Consider the following 13,931-nt stretch of genomic DNA (forward strand, 5'->3'; position numbering starts at 1 on the left):
AATTCAGAAACATAGATGGAGCAAACTGCAACACGCATGTCGCACAATAAACAATATATGATTCACATATGATAACTGTAGGTGAAAATCAGGCAAATAACCACAGGAGAGAATTGAAACTTATGAATTGAAATAACTAACTAACTAACTAACTAACTAAATAACTAAATAAATAAATAAATGTAAAATAAAATGAAGGGGTTCAGGGTGGCTGATGATTTTGATCAAAGCCACTTACAAACAAGGAGGCTTTCTATTCTGTTCTAAATATTCTATCATTCTGTTTTATTCTATCATTCTATTCTTTAATAGTCTATTATTCTATTCTATAATATTCTACTCTGTCATTCTATTCTATAATATTCTACTCTATAATTCTATATATTATTCTATCATTCTATTCCCTGTTCTATTCTATAAGTTTATTCTATCATTCTATTCTATAAAGTTCTACTCTATCGTTTTATATCCCATTCTATCACTTTAGTCTACCATTCTATTCTATAATATTATTCTATCATTCTATTCTATAATATTCTACTCTGTCATTCTGTTCTATAATAATGTGTTTGTTCATTTCATTCTAACATTGTCAATCTATTCTATCATTCTATTTTATCATTCTATTCTATCATTCTATTTTATTCTAAGTTCTACTCTGTCATTCAATAATATTCCATTCTACCATTCTATTCTATTATTCTATGTTCTATTCTGTCATTTTATTCTATAATATTCCATTCTATCATTCTGTTCTATTTTATGTATTATTCTATCATTCTATTCTATAATATTCTACTATAGCATTCTATTGTAAAATATCCCATTCTATCCTATTATTCTATTCTATAATATTCTACTCTGTAATTCTGTTCTATAATATTGTGTTTGCTCATTCCATTCTATGACATTGTGTCATTTTATTCTGTAATATTCTATTCTATCATTCTATAATATACCATTCTATCACTTATTGTACCATTTCTATTTTATTCTATACTTTAATATTCTACTCTGTCATTCTGTTCTAACATTGTGTTTGTTCATTCTATTCTATTATAGTTTATTCTATCATTCTATTTTATTCATTGATCTATTCTATTATTCCATTCTAAAATATTTCATTCTATAATTCAATTTTATCCTATCATTCTATTCTATCATTCTATTCTATCATAGTTTATTCTATTCTATAATGTTCTACTCTATCATTCTATTATATAATATCCCATTCTATCACTTTATTCTACCATTCTATTCTATTATTCTATTCTATGATATTCTACTCTGTCAATATTGTGTTTGTTCATTCCATTCTATGACATTCTGGCATTTTATTCCATAATATTCTATCATTATATTCCGTAATATTCTATTCTATCATTCTATAATATTCTATAATATTATATTCTAGCATTCTATAATATCCCATTCTATCATTTTATTCTACCATTCTATTTTATTCTATTCTATAATATTCTACTCTGTCATTCTGTTCTAATATTGTGTTTGTTTGTTCATTCTAACATTCTGTCATTCTATTCTATAGTATAATAGTCTATTATTCTATTTTATTCTATAATCTTCTATTGTATATTCTATAATATTGTGTTTATTTTATTCTATTATGTAATATTCCATTCTATAATGATCTAATTCTATAACATTCTATTCTATCATATTCTACTCGATCTTATTCTTTAATATCCCATTCGATTCTATAATACTGTATTCTTTCATTCCATTCTATATTAATATTCCATCACTCTAGTATAAATATTATTTATACTATATTCTGTTCTATCATTCTAAAGTTATCGAGATGAACTTTGACAGTTTAACTTTGAACACTCGTCATATTTGATCATCATTTTCTAGTGAATAATCTGCTGATGATGATGTGAGAAATGTTGAAGTTGTGTGTGTGTGTGTAATATATTCTGCTGTGTCTTTAAAATGAAAAGTAAAAGAGAAGTCTGAGCACTTACGGCTGTGTGTGGAGCTGTTGGACTCTACTCGCTCTCGCTCTCGTCTTCTGGATTCTTCTTCTTCTGAATAATCCGTTATGATGATACACACACAGGTACTGCAGCACTGACGACATCACTTCCTCTGTCACAACATCCCTCTTTCTCTCTCTTTCTCTCCAGTTTCCCTGTTAAAAACACTTTATACAATCTTAGATGCATCTGTTTCCAAATCACTCCTTTTCATTCACTAATCAATTAACTACACTGTAAAATAAATCTGTTAATGAACAGTGTCTGTATTTTGCGATTCTAAAGTGTTCTCCGCTTATTTGCGGTGGTGAATTGCATTATGGGATGTTGATCTCTGCTCTGTCCACTTTTGATGTTGTAAATTCATTACTAAAGAATTTTATTGTCATTTCAGTTTGAGCTAATATAATAAGAAATAATATCTAGAGAAATAAGTGTGTAAAATAGCAGAAAATGTGCTGCAGTTTATTACAAGGTTTCTGTAGCGTAATATACAGCACCAACACAGAAAATATAGCACTGCTGACTAATACACATGTTCACACAACTTTTCAAGGTTTAAAGTTGTTGGAAGAAAGATCAAGATCCCATAATGCAATTCAGAAGCAGAAATAAACAGGGAAACATAAAAAATAAAAAATAAACTTGCAAATGTATCCGAATTTTAGTGTCTCAAAGTATAAAAAATTATGTATATATATATATATATATGTAATGAATAAATTTCTTATCAATTACTTATTTCTTATTTCTACACACTTTTAAATATATAATTAATTATATTTTCTCTAAATATGTTTTTATTTACTTTAACTTATTACATGAAACATGTAATCTGAGTATTATATTATAATAGTAGTATAAATAATAGTAATTATTTATTATATTTTATTTATTACTTTTTATATGATTATTTAATAAATAAATGTATAATAAAATAATAATAATATAATGTAATAATAATAGTAATAATAGTAATAATAATAATAATAATAATAATAATGTAAAATATATATGCATTTGCATATTACTTTTTATAATTAGTTTATTCATACATTCATTCATTTTCTTTTCGGCTTAATCCCTTTATTTACCAGAGGTTGCCACAGCGGAATGAACCGCCAACTTATCCAGCATATGCTTTACACAGCAGATACCCTTCCAGCCTCACCCAATACTGGGAAACACCCATACACTTGCATTCACACACATACACTACGGCCAATTTAGCCTACCCAACTCACCTATAGCGCATGGTTTGGACTAATATCACTTTTTGTAATTTTAAATTAGATATAATTTCTAAAATGGATCAAATGGTGAGCAACATTCACTAGCTTAAAATAAATAAATAAAACGTTTTATCTGGAGATGGTCAGCTGAATGGAGTAAAATGTAGTAAAATGAAGTAATTCACATTTATATTCGTACATAATGCAAACATACACACTCTCACCTGTAGCTATGTCTGAGACTATTTAAAGAATAAAGTAAGTGTAAAATACTAATCAATCATTATCTGAAATCTTTATTCTATGCCACTATCATTTAAAACACTACATTTTACACATTTGACAACAAGAATTGAACAGAGTCCCATTTAATCTGAATTATTCTTTAAGATATTTTAATAAGTACAGCTCATAACACACTGTTTTAGTTTTTGCATCAATGTAAAAATACATTTTTGAACGCTGAATGAAGATGGAACATTATTTCACTCATATTTCGACATTTGTAAATAATATTTAATAATTTTTATACAATAATTTATTATTTTATTTCATTAAAATTATGTGAAGCATTAAACACTTTACTTTTGTTAAATGCTTTCTGTGCCTTTATAATCACATTTATAAATGCAAATTGATGCAGACACCAATATAGTCTCATTTTTGATGCATGTTATAAAATAGTATTGAAATATTAAGGAATTGTTGTGTATTAAGTTAGATTTAGCTGTTAAAATACACAGAAATTTAGCATATCATTTTGTTAGCATTTACTCAAATTTCTCTACGTTCACCTGTATAAATGCAGTTCACACAACACTGGTTAAAAGTACCCGTTAACTTTCTTTGGAAACGACTGTACTGATATACAGTCAGATTAGTACACTCAATATTAGACATTGTGTTGATCATTCATTTTCTTTTTGGCTTAGTCCCTTTATTCATAAGGGGTCACCACAGTGGAATGAACCGCCAACTATTCCAGCATATGTTTTACACAGCGGATGCCCTTCCAGCTACAACCCTGTACTGGGAAACACCTATACACACTCATTCACACACACACACTTATACACTATGGCCAATTTAGTTAATCAATTCCCCTATAGCGCATAAACTCCACACAGAAACGCCAACTAACCCAATCTGGACTCGAACCAGCGGCCTTCTTGCTGTGAGGTCATACTGCTAACCACTGAGCCACCGTGTCGCCCCAGTACATAAATATAAAACCTTTTAAATAAATACTTAATGTTTTTAAGTTTTGTTATATTACTTTTCTACACACACACACACACACACACACACACAGCACATACACACTTCTTTACTCACACACACAAATTCCTTTTCTTCAGACACACACACGCATAACAAACGCATGCGTGCACACACACACAACAAATTCACACACACTCAGTCACAGGCGGAGAGAGAGCTGAGCGCGGGTCAGGATCTCAGTGTTGATTTGTGGGTAATCTGGATGTTGCTGCAGAACCTGTAAACATGCACGCATGCAGATACACACACAGACACACATGCACGCACACACGCATGTACGCACGTCACTTACTACTCATTCAATCAGCTTCAAAATGCTCTAAAACCCTACAGTTTTCCCATTTGCCCAGATCACACTCACTCATAAGGTGAACAAAGCTGTGTAATAACAGACCTGTCGACACACATCCACAGCCAGCGTGTAGTTCTGACTCTTCAGATAGTTAAAGGCAAGACGAAAGCCTGCACAGCAGATATGAGTGCAGGAAGATCATGAAAGTGTTTAACATTATTAACTCTTGTCTACTGTTCAAATTGACTCCCCTTTGGTTATGTTGGTGTCTGTTTTTGCCCCATTGACTTCCATTATAATCACTGTTTTTGATTGCAAAGCCTTGACAGCATATAATCATGCGTTCTTGATTGTGGCTGGTTTTACCTGTTGGGAAGAGGGACACAATGTGTCATATTTACTGTTGATCACTGTTGTTGGTAGCATTAATGCGACCGACCGACCGACCCACGCACCCGCACCCGCACCCGCACCCACCCACGCACGCACGCACACACGCACGCACGCACGCACGCACGCACGCACGCACGCACGCACGCACGCACGCACGCACGCACGCACGCACGCACACACACACACACTGTGGGAATATACATTTATATTATCTATATATAACTGAAAGGCTGACAGACCTTAAAATGTCTTGGTTTCCTGAGCCCTGACTGTCTCCAAAGTAATGCAAATTGTCAGTTTTACAGCACGGCTGTGTCTATCGTTTTCTCTTTTCGGTCAACTGGTCAGATGGTTTCCGTCTCCAGAACATCATTTGCACACTGTTTTCTGCCTTTGTCTTCGGCTGATACTTTCAGGTAGAAGAGACCCCTTTTGTTGATTAACTTATGTGGTCGGTAGCTGGGCAGATTTTCTAATACCTATACGCCAGTTATCATGATGTTGTCATCCACTCTGCAGACTTACATGACCCTGCCGACGACAACACTTCATTTGCATGCTTACTGTCCCCACCTACATGAATTACTGTCTGTAAACTGTATAAAAACCTAGTGCTTGCTGTACAGTAGAGGGTTTTCTTTCGATGACGCCACAGCCACGCAAAGTTCTTCTTATTAAAGGATTCTGCTTTGAAGACAACCCAAAGTTCTCCCTGGTCTTCTTAGAATTTCACAACAGTTTGGTGCCGTGAGCCAGACTAGAGAAATTTACAACAACACAAACAAGCCAGAAACGTTTTTTTACACTGAAACTGATGATCAACAGTGATATATGACACACTGTGCCTCTTCCCAACAGGGAAAACCTGCAATCAAGAATGCATGAGTATATTCTGTCATGGCTTTGCAATCAAAAGATGTGATTATAATAACAGTCAATGGGGCAAAAACAAACACCAACATTAAAAAGTGTAGTAAATTTGAGTGTATTTGTTGAGGTTTTGAAATTTTTCACTGCATTTTCCCAAAATATGTCAAAAAATTATTCCATTTGCTGAAACACAGAGTAAGCTGTGGCCAAATTAAGACTCAAAATCAAAACATGCCCAACAGCACAAGGGTTCAAGCACATAGAGTGTGTGTAGTGTAGTTTCGTCCATCATACCGACTGCAGGTTGTCTGCTGTGTCTCCAGGCCAGCTCATACTGCAGCGCTGCGTCTCTGTATCTCTGCTCATTCTCCAGCATAAAGCCCTCATACTCATACGCTTTACTGCACGACTGAAAACAAACACATCAAGGCTGTAATTCAGCTCGGAGTTCACAAAAACACAGCAGATTCAGCTTGAAGTAGCATTGAAACAGTCTTAAATTAAACTCTGATATGTACATAATCATTATGTGGCTTAGGCAAGCTCAAAAATCCTCCAGAAATAGTTTTATATGTGCACTCACAACCCTAGGAATTGGTAATAACATGTTTGGTTTTGACCATATTCAGAATGGTCATGAAGAGGGCTTGACATTAAGTTGTGCCACTGTGGCTAGTAGTTTTCCAACATTACTAGCCACTTGCCATTATCACTAGCCACAATTTTGTTGTTGGGAAAATATATTCCATTAGCAAACATTCATTCATTTTCTTTTCAGCTTAGACCCTTTATTAATCTGGGGTCACCACAGCGGAAAGAACCGCCAACTTATCCAGCATATGTTTTACGCAGCGGATGCCCTTCCAGCTGCAACCCATCACTGGGAAACCCATACACACACTATGGACAATTTAGCCTAGTCAATTCACCTGTACAGCATGTCTTTGGACTGTAAGGGAAACCAGAGCACCCAGAGGAAACCCACACGATCGCAGGGACAACATGCAAACTCCACACAGAAACGCCAACTGACCCAGCCGAGGCTCGAACCAGCGGCCTTCTTGCAGTGAGGCAACAGCACTACCTACTGCGCCGCCCATATGCAAACATTTGACATTAATATGATAAAATGACTTGATTTCGACTCCACATGCCTCACTAGTTTCATTAGTCCTCATTAGTGCAATTACTTTTTATTTCACATGCTTTTCAGGGCTCAACACTAGGATTCACCAAATGTATCTCTGACCACACCAAAAATAAATAAATAATTATTTCATAGCCACAATTTTTGAATAATATGTCAAAACAAGCAAAATATAGCTGTATACATGCACTTTTTATTCAACAAAACATTTATAAAAAAAACATTGCCATGTATCTTAAATGCACAGTAATCTGTCCTGGCTAAAGGTCTCTCACATCACCAGTTAACTACAGATAAATATGGAGTTAATCTCATATTAAAGATATTAAAAATGATAATTAAACCATAACTAAAAAAATAACTAAGCAAAAGAAAGCAGGTGAAAAACCTACTGTGTGTGATAATGAAAGAATGATCATGCGCACACTGTTAACGTCAGGCTTATAATCTGTTCAAAGAATGGTTAAAGTGAAAGTGGCGACTGCTATTGCTTGCAAAACATTCGGAGCTCTTGAAAACAGCAGGACTGTGGGTGCACGAGCATCGCTTTTTCTCCTGTCTATTTCAGAGAACCGATCGCAGCAATTGCATTTCCAGGCATGGTTTCATTCACGCCAACACAATCGTTATTTAAACAGTCGCGAGCATCGCATCATTTGTGCGCACGAGTGATATCCTCTCATTCGTGATTCACCCGCTTTCTTTGGGTTGCGCGGACACTATTTTTGTCAATCGTGCTGGTTCTCGATTCGAAGATCATATTGGGCCATGTCAATTGTCGAACCCTGCCATAAGTAAACTACAATTTAAAAATGATCTTCAACCAGTCAAAGGGGCTGGTGGGGATGGCTTTCCAACCCACCACAGGTCAAATCTACCCGCATTTGGCGGGTTGGCGGGTGTTAATGTCAAGCCCTGGTCATGAATATTACTGAGCTGTGAAGTCATGTCAGTGTCTGCTCTCTCACACATCAACAAACAATCAAAAAGACACTTCATGTATCTGCCGCGCCACAGAGAGTGTCTGGTGTGCCGTGTCGCGGCTTCGAGCGGCGCATCCGGTGCCTCAGTCAAAGTTAATTCAGTGTGCGTGGTTGTTAGTTTCTGTGTACAAGCTCGGCATTTGAAACTAGCACACAGTTGGCTGTAAAACTGTACAAAGACACAAATGATTTTGTACTCTCTGCTTGGTCTGTGTGCTAGTCGTATATGTACGACTGAATGGTGATCCTCTTTCTCCTTCTTCGTCTGCCTGTCAGACTCTGTTGGAAACGCAGAGCGGGTGAGCTCATGGCCCCGCCCCCTTGTTACGTTGGCGGGAAGCTGAAACTAATTTACATGTGAAGCAACACACCCCTAAATCAGCGAGCTGTGGACACGCCCCCAACATGACACTTTTTAACACATTATAATAAAACAGTCTGGATTGTGTTTTAAACTGAACCTAAACTGGCACACTCAGAACAACCAGAATATTAATATTAAATCAGAAAAAAAGAGGTCAACTATGTGCCCTTTAATGGTTTATTTTCCCTGTTTATTTCTGCTTTTAAATTGCATTATGGGTTCTTGATCTTTCTTCCAGCAACTTTAAACCTAGAAAAGTGTGAAATAAGTGACTTTTATTGTCATGTGTAATAGTTTGCAGTGCTATATTGTCTGTGTTGGTGTTGTAGATTACGCTACAGAAACCTTGTAATAAACTGCAGCACATTTTCTATTCTTTTATTTTAATTTCTCTAGATATTATTATTTCTTACACATAATATTACTTCAAACAACTTAAAATGTTAATAAAAGTCACTTTGTCCACTTTTGATGTTGAAAATTCAACTCCACCGTTTAACAGAGCAGAGATCAACATCCCATAATGCAATTCACATCTGCAAATAAACAGAGAACACTTGTGAATCACAAAATATGACTCAAAATATATGTTTTACAGTGTAACTGAAGAAAAAAAAACACCTTATTATGTTGAGTGCAGCTGTGGAGGAGTGTGCGGCCCTCTGTGTATTTGCCCATCTTTATGTACATGTCCGCCAGCAGCAGGCAGCCTTTCTCTATATAGTCTGCATTTGTGTCACTCCAGTTCATCCTGGTGAGGCGTTTGAGGAAGTTTCTGGCTCTGGGAATCTGCTTAAGCTGGACAAAACCTTCAGCCACGAGGAGCAAATGCGCCTCCAACATCACCTGAACAACAAGAGCATAACAGCTTCTGGTTACACAAATACAGCTCCATTGGTCAAGCAATAGGCACAAATCATTATTTACTAATCAGTTGTGTGCAAACCACTTAATATTACACTTTTTTAGAAATTAAAGGGGATTTTCTATGCGTAAATCACTTTTATAAGGGGTTTAAACAGGGCTGTGTGAATATATCCAGCTTCTACTGGTTAAAATTTATCAACTATTTTTTTATAATGACACTTGATAAAAACAGTCCGCAGAAACACTTTGATTGACATTCTCTCTTTGTACGTGTCATCAGACAAGGAAAGCCCCGCCCACTAGTGACCATCTCTCCCTCATTTGCATAGGACATTAGTCTTGTTTTTGAATCTGCCACTATGCTGACACACAGGCATTTGTATATTACGTTACAGAAATCTTGTAATAAACTGCAGCACATTTTCTGTTATTTTATATACATTAGATTATTTTTATTCATTATATTATTTTAAATGACTAAAATGTCAATAAAAGCAACTTAGTTAAACTTTAGAGTTGAATTAACAACATCAAAAGTGGACAGAGTCTTTTTTTGCTGACACTCAGGCATTTGTATATTATGCTACAGAAATCTTTTTTTGAGAAGGTTCACCTTCTTTTGAAGAGCACAGTCTCATTTGCATTTAAAGCGACAGTCACCAAAACACCACAATTAGAATCAAAACCTAAAAGGGTGCGTTTCAGAGAGGTAGAAAACATTATCTGTGTGCTATTTTGAGCTAAAACTTCACTACAAACTCAGAGATTTATTTTAAATCTTTTAAAAAGGTGCATAATAGATCCTTTTTAAATAATAAATAAAAAACTAAGAAAAAAAAACAAGACTTTCCCATTTACCAGTTCACGAAAGTGCAGAAAGAGGCATTCTGCACTGTAATCAATGTGTCTTGCAAAGAAAAGACATCAAATTAACCTAAACCTTACATAGCCTAATGAATATGTAAATCCATGTCTATATTTACATATTCATCTAAAGGTTGTAGCCCCTCTAAGAAGTGCAAATACAAAATTCTGCTAAATAAATAAATAAATAAATAAATAAATAAATATAAATTAATTGATATAAAAAAATAAGCACCGTCACCCTACTTTAATTGAGATATTATCATATCATATATTACAGTAGTGTGAAATAAATATAGTATTCTGTATTATTATTATTGATATAGATATACATATACACACATATATATATATATATATATATACATATACATATACACATATACATACATGTATATACATACACATACACATATACATATATATATACATACATACATATATATATATATATATATATTTGTTTTTTTTGTATTTTCTGTTTTAGTAATCAATAAATCTGTTTTGATGGTTTGATTTATTTCAGCGTTTGATTTGTCATATTTTTCGGTTTCAGTTAATGTTGATTTATTTAAACGATAAAACTGTCTCAAGAACATCAATGGAAATGTACTCTAATTACAACACTGGTCAGGTTTTGCAACCCTGTATTGCAAGATTTGAACAAAATTCCTCCTTAAATGCGACATATGCCATTTTTTATAATTCACTTCCTAAAAACACACAGAAGGGGAAAATAAAGTCACCAATATCAGTTCTTCACTATCTGAGAACTACAGACTTCATTAACTCTAACATTTTCTTTTTTAATTAACGTTCCTTTTTTCAGTAACGTTTTCATTAACATTTTGAATTTTTCATTAAAACATTCTCATTAGCGTGATTTAATTTCTGATGAACATTTTTACATTTTCTTTAACACTAACATTTTCATTAATGTTATTTAATTATTTATTATTATTACTATTTACATCCTAAAAATATTTTCAAACTCTTTTGCACTGGCCTAAAGGGTTAATGCTGCCAACTGATGATATACAGTCAAAATTACATTAAAGCCATTGTAATTAATTGTAATTAAAGTCATTGTAATTAATTGTAATTAAAGTCATTGTAATAAATTCTAACTACATTAATTTTAATTACGTTACAAAATTATAAAGTCCATCTTCCCAACAGGGAGAACCAACAACAATCAAGAACGCATGATTATATGCTGTCATGGCTTTGCAATCAAAAAATATCTTTATAATGGAAGTCAATGGGGCAAAATCAGACACTAACATAACCAAAGGGAGTGAATTTGAACAGTATACAAGGGTTAAAAACTGTCTGAATTGTTTTGTACTGTATGCAAAAAGCTGAACAAACCTGATATAGATAAATGTGAAAGTCTTACATTACTGGCAAGTGTGTGTGTGAGCTCCAGCAGTGCCGTCTCCACCTGTGTGTGTTTTCGGCTGTAGATTCGACACACATTCAGCAGCAGTGCAGCTTTGTCCTGCTCAGATCTGCAGTGCGGGTGAAACATTTTCAGCAGATTGTGTGCGGTGTCGATTGCCATCTCAATCTCTGATTCGCTGAAGGAGAAACCATTGCTGAATTTAAAGGGTTAGTTCATACAAAAATCATTCACTCTCCATCAAAGCATCCTGTGTGTATCTGACTTTACAATTCGACATATTTAAAACTGATCTTTGGCTTTTCCAGCTCTGTAATGACAATGGTTGGTTGATTTTTATCAACAACAAAAAAAAAAGTCCAAAATAAAGTACATTCATAATAATAAGTGCCTTAAGCTGCTCTAGGGGTGAACACAGGAACATGAGAGCCGTCTTTAGTGAATCCATGTGTTTTAGAAGAAAAATATCTGTATTTACAAATGTGTAAATCGTTTTTATGGAGGACGAAATCTGCAAAAACAATAAATAAATACCAATTTACAATAAAAAATAAATACGCAAATAAATAAATAAATAAATAAATACTCACATTCCTGCATAAATAAAACAATAAATAAATAAATAAATAAATACTCACATTCCTGCATAAATAAAACAATAAATAAATAAATACTCAAACTCCTGCATGAATAAAACAATAAATAAACAAATAAATACTCAAATTCCTGCATAAATAAAACAATAAATAAATGAATAAATAAATACTGAAATTCCTGCATAAATAAAACAATAAATAAATAAATATTAAGTAAATATGCAAATAAATTAAAATATAAATACACTCCTGCATAAAACAGTAAGTAAATAAATAAATGTATGTATGCATATATATATATATATATATATATATATATATATATATATATATATATATATATATATATATATATATATATATATATATATATATATATATATATATATACACATATATACACACACACACACACACACACACATCTACATATATAGTGCATAAATAAGTATAGAAATAATTAATAGAGAGGTGTGAAAGGGGGGTGGGGTGGGGGAATCTACTTTCAGTCTAGCATTTTCTTATTCCCCAACATCAGCGTAATTTATTCATGCAGGAATTTGTATATATGCACATGGATATGTATGTATGTATGTATATATGTATATATATATATGTATATGTATATATATATATATATATATATATATATATATATATATATATATATATATATGTATATGTATGTATATATATATATATATATATATATATATATATATATATATATATATATATATATATATATATATATATATATATATATGCACAGTTGAAGCCCCCCCCCTGTTTATTTTTTCCCCAATTTCTGTTTAACAGAGAGCAGATTTCTTCAACACATTTCTAATCATAATAGTGTTAATAACTCATCTCTAATAACTGATTTATTTTCTCTTTGTCATGATGACAGTAAATAATATTAGACTAGATATTCTTCAAGACACTTCTATACAGCTTAAAGTGACATTTAAAGGCTTAACTAGGTTAATTAGGGTAACTAGGCAGGTTAGGGTAATTAGGCAAGTTATTGTACAACTATAATAGATGGTTTGCTCTGTAGACAGTCGGAAAAAAAATAGCTTAAAGGGGCTAATAATTTTGACCGTAAAATGGTGTTTAAAAAAGTTTAAACTGCTTTTATTCTAGCCGAAATAAAACAAATAAGACTTTCTCCAGAAGAAAAAAATATTATCAGACATACTCTGAAAATTTCCTTGCTCTGTTAAACATCATTTGGGAAATATTTGCATATTTATTTATTGTTTTATTTATATAGGAATTGTGGATTAATTAATTAATCTATTTATTTGCATATTTACTTATTTGTTTGTTTTTGCAGGTTTCGTCCTCCATACATTTTGTGACTGCCATTCATCATTATGTACTTTTCCAAAGAATTTTTGGTGCATTAGCGCCACCAGCTGGACAGGAGTGTGATTTTTCAATCTATCAATGTGTAAAGCATAAAGTGGGTCTCAGACCAGACAACAAGCTCTGCATAACATTTCACCACTCTTAAAATATGGAAATTTATTTTACCACAGTATTTTCAGTGGAGTTTCAGTGGACTAGGTATTGCAGTCCAAATTCAAAATTTCAGCTGCCCCTTCCGATGACCACTCCATGAAAACCCAGGTTGC

General features: G+C 33.1%; 2 protein-coding genes across 2 annotated transcripts in view; both read right to left on the reverse strand.

The window, feature by feature from the left end:
- Positions 1-2,394, reverse strand: part of cebp1 (CCAAT/enhancer binding protein (C/EBP) 1) — an 11,029-nt gene extending 8,635 nt beyond the window's left edge. The window contains exon 1 of the mRNA XM_056450761.1: positions 1,989-2,394. The gene's annotated coding sequence lies outside the window, so the exon portion shown is untranslated. The remainder of the gene's footprint in view (positions 1-1,988) is intronic.
- Positions 2,395-4,531: 2,137 nt separating this feature from the next.
- The window catches only part of ttc21a (tetratricopeptide repeat domain 21A), a 32,484-nt gene continuing 23,084 nt past the window's right edge, over positions 4,532-13,931 (reverse strand). The window contains exons 20-24 of the mRNA XM_056450894.1: positions 11,693-11,873; positions 9,184-9,408; positions 6,363-6,477; positions 4,908-4,975; positions 4,532-4,730 (exon numbers count right to left, since the gene is read on the reverse strand). Coding sequence (XP_056306869.1) covers positions 4,653-4,730; positions 4,908-4,975; positions 6,363-6,477; positions 9,184-9,408; positions 11,693-11,873 — 667 coding nt within the window. The 3' untranslated portion in view covers positions 4,532-4,652. The remainder of the gene's footprint in view (positions 4,731-4,907; positions 4,976-6,362; positions 6,478-9,183; positions 9,409-11,692; positions 11,874-13,931) is intronic.

Source organism: Danio aesculapii, chromosome 24, assembly GCF_903798145.1.
Source record: "Danio aesculapii chromosome 24, fDanAes4.1, whole genome shotgun sequence".
Lineage (NCBI taxonomy): Eukaryota > Metazoa > Chordata > Actinopteri > Cypriniformes > Danionidae > Danio > Danio aesculapii.